This window comes from Lipophrys pholis (assembly GCF_963383615.2).
Source record: "Lipophrys pholis genome assembly, chromosome: 16".
In the NCBI taxonomy this organism is placed as follows: Eukaryota; Metazoa; Chordata; class Actinopteri; order Blenniiformes; family Blenniidae; genus Lipophrys; species Lipophrys pholis.
In genome coordinates this window covers 13017904-13030645 of record NC_137634.1, presented here as the reverse complement: position 1 = coordinate 13030645, position 12742 = coordinate 13017904, and the positions used below count along the sequence as shown (strand labels likewise).

The following is a 12742-nucleotide window of genomic DNA, read 5'->3' as shown; positions in this document are numbered from 1 at the left end:
CTCTTTGGTTGCCCTTCATGTCATAATCATGAATGCAAACAACAAATGCCTTCTGTTCTTCATCTCAGCTCGTTGCCTGATTGAAAGCAAACCACTGCTGGTGAGTCAAATTTCAATTTAACGCATCAATACACTTCGAACATTATATTACAGAGCAACTTAATTATATTTCGCCGAGAGCCACGGAAACAAATGCTACTGTTTGTCTTCAGCTGCCGCCGCGCCTCAGGCCTCCAAAGCCACAGTTTCTGCCCGTTTGGTTGCACGAAGAGGAATTCGGAGGAGAAAAGTGATAAATAGAAACTTAAAAGAAATAGAATAGCTTTTTTTTCATGATGGAATTGATCCCATTTCTGGTGTGCTGATGGTTATTTGTAAATGTTATATAAAAATCCCACGTTAAGAATCTTCTCATTGATAGACTTAGTACTTAAAAAAAAAATAGCCTCAAAACTCCATTTAAAATTCTTCTATTTGTTCATTTTGACCAACAAATGAAATCATGCACTTCAAGTTTATTGATGGAATTTTGTACGTCATCGTGAGTCACCGATAAAGTCGACATTCTCACAGCGGCGCTTTGGAATTTTCCATGACCCTCAGACATCAGAATAGTATCAGTGGATCTGTTCCTTCAGATAAGACGCAATTAAACCCACGAGAGCAAATATCCACCGCTGAGTTTCCTTATTATCGTCGTGCTTAGGAGCAGCTCGTTTGGTTGCCTTTACTCTGACAGAGTGGAGCTGAGAATAAGACTTCAAGTTCATTGGGATCACAATGATGACGTCGTATCGGACAACAGTTAGAATTCGTGGGTTTTTTTTGGTCTTGCAGTGAACTTTCAGTCGCAACTTTATCGTAACTGGAAGAAGAAGCGCAATCGGATGAATTACCAACAGTCAAGAACAAAAAACAGGGGGGGGGGGGGGGGGGGGGATGGTTTAAATAAAAGTGAGAAAAAGACCAAAACTAAACAAGTTCATGCCTTTTTTTCTTGACCTCTGTGAACAGGAGTTTGGTTTCTTGTCTACATTTCTTCATGTGTGAACATCCATTAATCATTACAATAGGATACCCGTCAACCAGGGGTCAGCAAAGTTTATGGCTAAAAGAGCCATTTGTCTCATTTTCCGTCAAATAAAATTCACCCCGAGTCACAAGACGTGTTTAACCGTGATAACGGAGCGACCGCTGCTCGTATAGTTTTACTATATTTACCAAAACTGTAGCTTCAGACATTTAGGAACGATGATGAAGAACTGTTAGGATTTTATTGCAGACTTTAAGACGTACCTTTTCTTTTCTTTTTTTTCATATATCTTAGATATTGTTCCATTTTCTAGCTGTGCTGCTATTTTAGAGCTTTCTATACAAGTTCTTATTGTTTCTTTGGCGTATCGAACGTAGGGGTAAATCTGCATTGTAACGCAAACAAGTTTTCCCCCTATTTGGTTACTTAACGGAAACTCAACATTAATGATTTAAAGTCAACGTTAGGAGAGATATAATGGTATGTCGCACATATTTTACCGTTGAACTATTGACGCACTCTTTAATTATAACGTGTTGCATTTAACAGTGAGATAATAGTCGACTTGACACCTGCGATAGAGCAAAGAAGGAATTCCATGCAGCACTGCTGTAGTCCAACTATTGGATAATATCAGCGCTCATTAGGACAAATAGCTGACTGGAACCAATGAGAAAAGAGGTTTTTATTGATAGATAGTAATGTCTCTCATGTGCATGACAGAATGAGGGAGAATGTGTTGTCCCAGCTGATCGTGTGACCAGCATGTTTGATTTGGCACAAGTTTTATACCGGATGCTCTTTATGATGCAGCCTGAGCAGTGAAAGGTTAAAAGGCCTCGTTCAGGACAGTGGGTTTCGAACCTGCAAACTTACTTATATAACCTCTAAAATAAAAAACATTCGGGGATATATATTTATGAACACATTGTATACAAAGCTCAATAGTAAAGAATTAATAAATAGTTAATGTTGAATTTGAACGCACAAATTCATGAAACAATTGTATTCAAAGCGGAGTGGGAGGAGGTAGAAACTTATTAAATCACACCCCTTCCCCAACAGTTGTTGGATTTATTTTTGCTTCCATGTAATGCAGAAGAAAAAAACACTTTTCAATACAATGTACATGTATAGATAGGTGCATGTGCCATTTATGTGAGACATTTTCACATCAGAGTTAAAAAAAAATGTAGAATATAAAATAAGAATAATAAATCTATTTCTGCAACCTAATCCCATTATGCCCACAAACACCAGATGATCGTAAAACCTGTTTCATCCATGTAATTCTCTTGTGTTTATACCAAAGAAACCTGTGAATATTTGCAAGTAAAGATCTGTTTTTGGCCTTAAATATATTTCCTGCCGTTCCTAATTCCACCATATCCATAATTTGATTATTTGGACTTGAAATTATAAAGTGTCGGCATAATCCGGATATTCTACCCCATGTACGATTGTTACATTCACAGAGATGTTATTGGTCTGATTACGGTAGAAACGAATTTCCATTTCATTCAACGATCACAATAAAATAACGGAAGCGATTAAACACGGAAGCATTAATGCAGCTATGTGGTGGGCGAGTTTAGTTGATGTTATCCGGGCAGCAGCCAACGTAGAAGTACAAAAGTCATATTTTAATCTGTAAAATTGAATAAACAATGTTAGTCCTGTGTGCTTTGACTTTAGTATGGATTTCATTTGAACCGATGACCTTCTCACTGTGAGTCGAGAGTGCTGACCAGTGCACATTTTAAGACACTATACGTAATTCAAATTACAGTCATGTGACAGTAATTGGATGAAACCACCTTCTTGTCTTAAGGCTACAATAACACAGCCCGCTGACACACAGACGTTACATCAAACTCACTCAAGTCATGAGAAAGGATCAGAACAGAAGAATTTTCAAAACTTTCTGTTGAAACGTTAATGCGCGGTCGTCTGTCTGTTTAGATGAGTTATTTTGTGTCACACTTGGCCACGGGCGTTTGAATCCGGCCGAATAAAAAGTACTTGAAACTGGCATCACAAAAAGAAGCGTCTCAGCTGCGGGGGACTCTTGCTGTTTCTGTTGCAGGTTGGTCTCTTGGACAACTTGGCAGCTCGGTCTCGTCCGCACGTTGTGAAGCGCGGCTGTGCTATGGCGACCCTGTGTTTCCGGCCACAGTCCGCTGGACAGCTCATGGAGCTGAACAAACACGCACAGCCATCGTGCTTTCACTCCTGCTTCAGTCTGCATCAGATACGGCTCCCGGAGTTCCCTCGTGCTCTCTCAAGGAGAAACCCAAGAGGGAAGAGGGTGAATAAAGAAAGAAAAAAAAGGTTTCTCAGGTAAGTATGAATCTTTTTTAAAATCAACTCATTTGGAAAATTTAATAAACAAGTTCTCCAATGAGGAATTGCCACAAAACAACTAAAGCGGGGAAATGAGAAGATATAATCATGTACCGGCCCCAAATTTACTTTTGCATGGAACATAAATTTGCTCATTACATATAATTATCAGTTAACCATCTATTAAATACAAGCTAATTAAACACGACAGCCATAAAATGACATGATTACATCACTTTTATTAGAGTATACTACACCTGACATGCTCGGGATTTGAGCACGTATTTACGTTTCTTTGTTCACATTGTTGATTTGCATTCAAACGTTAAACGTTTAAAAAGTGGAGTATCCTGAGACTTCCCATCTCAGCTCCTCCGGCTTGTTGGACGTCACAGAAAGACGGTGTGTATTTCCTCACCTGTTTGTTCCCACTGAAGGGGCAGCACAGGCCAAAACCATAAAAAAACCAAATATAGCCTCTGAGTAAGCATTAATAAAACAATTTAATCAATCACACCCTCTGGTGCCGGGCTGTGATGCGGTATCGCAGCACCGAAAACAGACAGACATGGGATGGGAGGGCAGCGAATAAAATTCTGGTGCGATAACAAGGTCATAAAAGCAGCCGACTGAGAGGGAAGGAGAAGAAAGACATCACTGCAGCTGCCTCTTCAGGTGAGTGACCAGGCTTCTCCTTCACAAAATACTTCCCGAAATCCAGGAACCTACTCGCAATATTACATGTTTTAGATATTGACAGAACGTTTCTGTGTTGACTAACTCCTTGAAGTTATCAAAAAATTATTTGAACTTTAAAATGAACATTCAGTATATTTGTCATGATCAATAATTCTTGTTTCATATCAAAGGTTTGATTATAAATGTCGACCTATCGAGATCAAATGTATTCAAGTTTTACCTTTAACACGATTAAAGTGATTTTATCCACACAAGTGAATACGAATAAGGCGATAGCCAAACTAAGGACTTAAATTTCGAGGCTGGGATTTCGTTAATTTATTACAGTTGTACTTAAATAACCAGACTTTGTGTGTATTTGTGTTTTTGTGTTTCCAGCAGACATCCAAAGAGCCAGCCACTTTCAGTGCAGATTCATCGGTCGCACCCATAAATAACTGAAACAATGGGAGCCAAGCTTATTGTATTGACACTCTGCTTTATTGGCACAGGTACGTTTTACTACCTTTACATACAACTTAGAAGTATTGACAGAGTTACGCCCCAATTAAATTGCATCTCATGAGAACATGAGGTCAATTTAAGTTTCTACGAATTCAGAAATAGAAAACTACGAGTTGAACATGCCGTCGTTATCGACCAGGGCCTGTTTAACATTTCAGTTTATTTCATCTAAGTTTTGACTAAGGTGATGGCAAAATTGGGAAAACACATGTTTGTACACAGAAAGCCCAGATTAGTCTAAATTAGCAGGCTATATCAGGAAACATTACATTTTAACCTGAAAACCCTTTGAAATCTTTATAATACCTGACTGGAAGCAAAAGCTGCCTTAATTAATTTCACTCTGATAAATTATTTATTTGACTATAATTTAAGATGTTAATATATCATTTGTTCTTGAAGAACAGTTGCAAAAGTACTCACATGAATAGAAACACAGACGATTGTGTAAAAATAGCATTTTGTGGATATAAAAGATTCAAAAATCAAACTTTGCACAAATAAAAGTGAAGGTACAGAATTTGAAATGTAACCGAGGAAAAACTGTGTAATTCAGTTTGGTGGATGAAGCAGTTCAATCATCACATCAATTCAAAAGTTTGAGTCAAACTGAACTATCTGTAAAATTGAAAATACAATTTGAATTCCATTTACACTCGAATTTTGAAAAATTGAAATTGTAATAATAAACCATGAGCAAAGTACATGAAAAATGTGAAAAATCTAGAGATGTACTGACACTTTGTTACGTGCCGTCTATGTCAATAACAGGAAGAACCATTGTTTTGACAGTGAATTTGACTAAATTCTAACAAACCTATTAAGTTTCTCCTGTTAATATTTTCCAACCTGGAACAAAAAGAGAGAAAAGGGGGCGTGGTGGCGGGAGCAGTTTGATCGGAGGTTAACAGAGGTCACAGACCGAAACCATAAACGCAGAAACAACTTGTCCTGTCAGATAGGCATCTGTGTTAAACCTTTATTGAACTATAAGGAGAGATATTAGAGACAAAGAACAAGCTTACCTTTTCTGGCTCTGACCCCATTACGGGGAGTTTTATATGCACACTCGGAGAGAGTGGAGAATGTCAATACACGGCGCCGGGAAACGGACCGCAAACGCGACATGTTAAAGTTTAATTATAAATGTAACGATTTCATCATGTGGCGTGTTTTATGACGCTGCTTTCCTACAGTGTTTCTAAGGGACACGGCGGCACAGAACTCGTCCACCCTGGCTCCCTCCTCGGCCTCCGTCGGGCCCAGCACAACACAGTCGGAAAGCTCGACCGGATTCAACGCATCAACCCCGGCGGACAACACGACCGGGATGCCACAGACCACCGCGTTGGGCGGTGGGGTCAACGTGTCTGACGAGCTCTCGGACGGCGAAATAGCGGGCATCGTCATTGGCACCATCGCAGGAGTGGCTCTTATTGGTAAGAGCCAAACGCGACCTTTTTGCTGCAGCGCGTCCTCTCAGCCTGGTAAACAAGGATGCAGCAGTGACAAAAAAAAACAAACGAGTAACTTTGCTACAATATTTTATTAAATTGTACTCATGGCTTTCAGTATTTTAAGTATTTCTGTAGAAAGCAATTGTGTAGTCCTGGTTGAAATATACAAAAACTAATCATCCTATCATTGATAAATTACTTACACTGTAATGATCGATTCTTGAGAAAAATGTCCGTATTAATCAATCCTGGCTGAGCATTTATTTTCATTAGCTCAGTTCAGTTCAAACAACTTTATTTATCTCGCAAGGGGGAATTCATTTGGTCGCCAGTGTACATTCATGCGTACAGTCAGTCAACGACATAAATAAATAATCAATCAATCTGTCAGGGAAACATATTAATCATGGGACAAAGGGAAGTGTCAGCATATTGCACGTAGCCCACATTTACAAGCAACAGGTTACAATAAAACCCGATAAGATAAAAGATGACTATATAAAAACTGTAAAACTATGAATAGACAATGTCTTCTTGATATAATAATTTGAAATGGGCGTGGTCTGCATTTAGGAGCATAATAGCAGAGGGAGTGACGGACAATAGTTAGCGATTAGTTTTCTTTTAGGCCAAAAATGGATAAGTATATTGTATATGTATGTTGGAAAATCCAATATACATTTTCACATGAATAAGCAAAATCACTAATATTCCCTTTTTGTTTCAGGTGGGGGTATCTTTGGGGTACTGAAATACACCGGAAAGATCTAACAGGAGCTACAGACTCCACTGTAAATCATTGTATTATATTACCTGAAAGGCCTGGAAGAAGAAGACAAGAAACAAGAACAACACGGGGATATGTAAATGAGCTGAAACATGTAACTGGCCACAAGGAAGACATTGTAATTGATTTCATTCCATTTCTGGGAACATAATCAATCATTGTTAAAAAAAAAAATACAAAAAAAACATTTCATATTGTGGGATAAGATGTATTTTTTTAAAGGTTTTCATGTTCTGTTGTGTGAGATAGTTTTCATCTGAAGGGTTAAATTTATTGTGCGTTGTTTTTAGCATGGATTCAGTTAAAAGGTGCAGCTTGTAAAAATTAAGTAATGTATTTTCTTTCCAATAGGTGGCAGTAATGAGTCATGGGTTGTTGTTTTTTTGTTAGATGTTACTGCTAATGCAAATGCTCGCTTTAGAGTAACAAACGATGAACCAAAACACCAGATGAAATGCCATTTGAAACAACTTGCGAAGTTAAAGTGCATTTTCAATATAAAAAACATCAATAGCGTTAGCTACATCTTGGCTATTCTTTGTTTAATTGTTTATTTTAAGGGTATATTTACGATATATGAAAATTGTACCTTTCAAGATCACCACGCCTTGTCAAAGGAATTTATTTTTCTTTTAAACAGTGCACTTTTGTCTTTGTATAGCACACAGACTTATTAAGATGAACAATTTCCCTTGGAACTTGTTTTTTCCAACAACGATTTCACTCTATTCTGCTCACTCTGGATACAAAAGCTGTAAAAATCATCCAATGTCTTGAATAAAAAAGTTTTGCTTTTTCCTTCTAGACGTTATTTTGTGAAACGCAATTTTACCATCTCCTGTCATGAGAAACTTTAAATTGAAATGTTCATTTCATGGGTTTAATAGCAAATTTCAACTGATTTGATGAGCAATTTGACTTTCAATGTGTAGTCTTTGAGACAAGCCAGTTATTTTTTAATTTCAGTGCAAAGTACTGTGAGAAGAAACAGAATTTCCGTAAGAAAAAAATTATTTACAACCAGAATTTTTGTAGTGCCGTATTGTATGTTTCCTCATTGCATGAATATGACATAAATACCAGCCACTATATCTATTTTTGAGAAGCAAACTGCACAAAAACTGTAAAAATTATTTATTTCCAATAAATAATTATGTTATCAGCTGCAGTTAAAAGTTAAAAAGTACTCAGTATTGTAATTCTCAGCCATTAATGGAATTACTGGCAAAATGTTACTGCGATCGGCAAGTTATTAAGTGATTATCTTTATGACATTTCAAATTGTCAAAATTGTTCTTTTATTGGCCTTGGTCACGTGACGTTGAGACAATACGCTCAGGTACTTTAGATTAATGTCAGTAATGAGCAGTGCTGTATAAATTGCTAAAATAAATGAATGATGCAATTATAGTTAGACATTTTTAAAAGTGCTGCTACTTAAGTCGTTTTAGCCGAACTTAAATCAGTTGATGGGAGGAAGATGTTTGTTTTTTTTCCCCCAGCCTGTCTTCCTCTTTGTAATCTATAAGTCAATTCTTAGTAAGTGGTGTCAAAAATACAATTTTTGAAGTTAATGTCTGCAGTATTAAAATCAGTAAATAAAGGATAACTTCAAAAGCTTCAAAATAAGCCTTTAAGTAAAATCTTATTTTAAAGTTGGAGGGGTAGTAGATACTGATTGAGACTTACTTTTGCCTCACATATTTTTATCGACATATTGCAATCATCAATAAATCGATAAACACATTAAGCATTGAGCTGAGACTGACTTTAAAGTCAAATGCACACACGATGTATTTTCTCCAAAATACACTTGAGTGAGTGAAAAAAAAAAACCCGCTAGTTTATCATTAAAGACAAAGAACCAAGAAAATTGATTGTTCGGGAAACATTCCCTTGAGGTTCGCTCAAGAAGAAAGAGGTTATCAGACAAAAGAAAGAATGAATTGATTAGAGGAACAAACTAAAATTCTCTCGTTATATTTGAACAAATATAATGAATAATCCAAAAACGACTTTTCAAGAAAATAATACTGTTGTTAAACTCCTGGGCTCCATCTCCGCGACAATGTTTTCAGGTGAAAATGAGAAATGTTGCATTTTGGTTGTCCGATTACATGACAAAGTTGCTTGGAGCCACTGAAAATACTTCGACTCCGTGGAATCTGAGGAAAATGCCACTTTGCTGATATGCATGCGCACCACGCCCTTAGACAAAAAAAAAGTTCTTCTGCACGTGTGTGATAAGATGCACAATAACAACCATGGCGGCCTCCGGCTCCCAGTCCATGTTGTCTTGGGGAATCGGTAGTTTTATAGTTGAGAGTCACTGTCATAGCAGTACAACTCCGTCGTCTATCCGTACGAGTGTCCTTGTACTACAGTTGTCAATGTTTATAATGCATTATATAATGCAATAGTGACGGGTCTTCACTTGAAAGGTTGCAGACGGGGCCTTTAATGTGAAACAGAAGACGCTCAGAACAGAGTCAGATACTGCCGCCTGGTGTGCGGGAAAGTCTGAAAGTGAATTTAGAGTCAACGATGTGAGAGTTGGCAGCGCTGGATATGCTACACGGGCAACATAGACACAGTGTAGGACCGCCGCAAATTGTGTGTAAATTCAACAATACGTTGTTTTTGTTGTTTTGTAATTTTACCTCCCGGTGTAAAACACAGTAGAATGGCCAGGAATCATCAAAGAAACAACAAATGGATCCAACCTTATGTTTTTATTGGAAACCCTGTCCGCAACAGTATTTTTTCCTTCAGACTGATGTTGACGAAAGAACAACTGTTTTTAAATTTCAACCACAGACCCGCTACAATCTTGAAATAAAAGTTTATGTATTACTGGTTTCACAGGTCACAGAAGCACATTTGAAACAGAAATCAATCGAGAATCCAAATTACTGTACTACTGAGTTTAATCCACCAATATCAAATGCATGTGGATTAACATAAAAGGCATACAATGAGTTTCTTTTCTTCAAATTCGCCCTGAAGAGGTGCTCGGGGCACTATTTGGCCCATCTGACTCCCTTTGCTGGCAAGTGACTGAACTGTGGGACCGGTCCATATGGTGAACTGTGATAACTGCCTGTGTGCGTGTGTGTGTGTGTGTGTGTGTGTGTGTGTGTGTGTGTGTGTGTGTGTGTGTGTGTGTGTGTGTGTGTGTGTGTGTGTGTGTGTGTGTGTGTGTGTGTGTGTGTGTGTGTGTGTGTGTGTGTGGGTGTGTGTGTTGGGGGAAGGGAATAGCCTCTCAGCGTCAATCTGCATGTATGAAAGTCAACCCAGCATTTATATTAAATTAAGGTTTTCTAAGAAGAGTTTAGTCATCTTGGCTGCTTTCTTTAAAAAAAAATTAATAAAAATATATATATATATATGACTTCCTGCAGGATATCCTTTTAGAATTAACATTTAATCTTATTGGATGTCACAGAAGGAAAGAATCATCCTCACGCAGTGTTTTTGATGAATATATAAATAAATAAATCCTTTCTAATGGGGGGGGGGGGGGGGCTCAGGAGGAGGACATATAAGGAATGAGAAAATATTTAATGAGCTCTATGTTTTTTTTGTGTGTGCGTATTTGTCAAATAATTTGTAAGATAAGCGCAATCTTTTGCAAAGTTGCATATGAAAAACTCCCCATTCATTAATTCCTTAATCATCCCCTTTGGCACGTGTCCTGCAACAAGATTAAAGAAGATAAACCTAAAGAGCCAGAGTATTACCAAGTGTGAGCGCCATTTACACACAAGGAATAACAACAAATCAGTGAGTCGCTAACCACAATGACCCACATCCAATTTTACAATTTGACAGTAATACCAGCTCCCCCTATGAAACCACATCTCCTGTCCGTCAGGCCGCCGAGGCATCGATCCCGCTGCCAGCGCGGATCTGAACAGTTTGTGTTACAGCTGCAACACTTGGCCCCACTCTGATAACTGTATCTTTTCTCCTCGTCACAAAAAAGATCATCTGTCCAGGCCCTGGAAACCTAATCACACACTTACACACTTACACACACACACACACACACACACACACACACACACACACACACACACACACACACACACACACACACACACACACACACACACACACACACACACACATGCGCTCACAGCACACACTCCTCCGTCAGGTGTGAACAAGCGGAGTGGCTCAAGGATGAGAGTTTACTCAGAGTGACAACAGAGGGGCCGATGGCGGGAGGCGAGCACAGGAAGTTGCTCAAGAAATGATTAACCCTGAGGTCTCATTATATAGTTTCATTTTTTTTGGTCTTTCTTGGGGACATTTTCCTCTGGATCTGTCCATCATTTTGCGTGCAACTGAATTCATTTTTTTACTAATAGATTCAAGGTTACAAAATTCTAACAAACTAAATAACAGTGAATTAGAACTGGAGCTGATGTAAAACGAAGCGATAGAAACTACAGAGTCACTTGACTTTCTTTTCTCCGTTTTGTCTGCACAAGCCACTAAACAACAACTTCAGTCCTGAACGAAACTATCAAACGTTAAGTCATTTTCTAGATTTAAACTCTTTCAGTGTCTGCCTGTATATGTGACGTCACTTGTTTATCTAAGAAAAGGAGTTTGCTCCTCCTAAAAAAACAAACAAAACAAAAACCCCAAAAACCTGCCGATGAAATTAGTTCATCATAGTTAATATCTTTGACTTTCCCAAGACGTCCTCTATGGAAATAGTCTCCTGCATTATATTTAATCCTTCTAATAATCCCAGAACGGTTGAATTAAATAGAAAACCTGAGCCCATGCCGAAGTTTTAAAGGTACGCAACTAAAAAAAAAGACACCTTTATTCAAACTGTGTGAAGAACTACCAGGTTGGGATTACTGTGTACAGCGCCATCTAGTGGAGGAGCACCTGCGTCAGGTGACTCTCTGTAATGTGGGTCAGGGTTGTTGCTGCCATAAATCCAATCAGGCCTTAATCTGCTCCTCCAACCTCAAACCGTTCACGGCAGGCGGTGTAAACTCGCCCCCCCTCTGATTGGTGTTCGCCTCAAAGGAATCAGCTTTACGAAAGCGAAATAAAAAAAAAAAAAAACATTTTAAACTCACTAATACAACACCTGCATGTCATTGTAAAGGTTTCAGGATAAAATGAGTTTCATAAAAGGATTAGGCTTTTAACTAGAAGAAAAAAAACAAAACAACAAAGCAGCAAACTCCTGTTTGTTTGGTTTTTTTTCAATACCCAGTGTATTATCTGGTAAAATCTCCATAATAATGCATCTCTTTAAGCCTTTTTAAGCCCCGCAGCTCAGCACTCAGCAGTGATATTTATAGAACTAACAAATAAACTCAACTTTAACTAAAAAAAAAACAGTTTCTCAGACACCCTGTGATTTCTTTTCTTTGAGTCTGATGATTTGTATAGGGAGGTAACACACAGGGGTCTTTTGGCGGGTCAAAGAAACATATGTCAGTATGCTGGAAAATGAACTCAATAGTAAATTCATTTACCGCAGTTTCTCAGTCCAGTTGTAAAACAAAACAAAACAAAATAAAATAAAATAAAATCACATTTAAATGAGATAACGCGATAGAATGCCTTCAAATTATTATAATAATCCGTTTATTTCAAAGAAACATGCATAAACGCAGTTTAAAATGACATCAAATTAGTCATTTCCATTAAATTAATGACTTAATTCTCAAAGGCCTCATTAGTGGATGTATTCAGTCACTATTTGGTGATGAGGATTTTATTTCCAGGTCTCACAAGGATTAAAGTTGCACCTCCCTGGGCAAAATTATTTGTTTCTGTTAGTGTCGGATTTATTGACTTTACCAGCATAGTTTCATCCATATGTTGACTTTAATGACTTACATCTCATCAGTTTTATCAAGATTAATTTCTTGTTCATGTGAA

At 37.9% G+C, this 12742-nt stretch overlaps 1 protein-coding gene across 2 annotated transcripts; it reads left to right on the top strand.

Annotated features, from left to right (window-relative positions):
- Positions 1–3936: 3936 nt before the first annotated feature.
- LOC308121465 (uncharacterized protein) lies at positions 3937–7619 on the top strand. 2 transcript variants are annotated; one of them, XM_080482710.1, is made up of 4 exons: positions 3937–4051; positions 4454–4566; positions 5776–6018; positions 6764–7619. In XM_080482710.1, exons 2-4 carry the CDS (start codon positions 4521–4523, stop codon positions 6805–6807), a joined length of 333 nt encoding a protein of 110 aa, XP_080338836.1. In that variant the 5' UTR covers positions 3937–4051; positions 4454–4520; the 3' UTR covers positions 6808–7619. The 2 variants fall into 2 exon arrangements, with proteins under 2 accessions (XP_080338836.1, XP_080338835.1); XM_080482709.1 differs by having other exon boundaries at positions 3945–4051; positions 4457–4566.
- Positions 7620–12742: the final 5123 nt, after the last annotated feature.

Excerpts from the sequence above, each read along its gene's own strand:
- LOC308121465 (XM_080482710.1), top strand. The coding sequence starts at position 4,521 with ATGGGAGCCAAGCTTATTGTATTGACACTCTGCTTTATTGGCACAG. Across the intron at positions 4,567-5,775 it reads ACTCTGCTTTATTGGCACAG|TGTTTCTAAGGGACACGGCG; the intron begins GTACGTTTTACT and ends GCTTTCCTACAG. Across the intron at positions 6,019-6,763 it reads CGCAGGAGTGGCTCTTATTG|GTGGGGGTATCTTTGGGGTA; the intron begins GTAAGAGCCAAA and ends TTTTTGTTTCAG.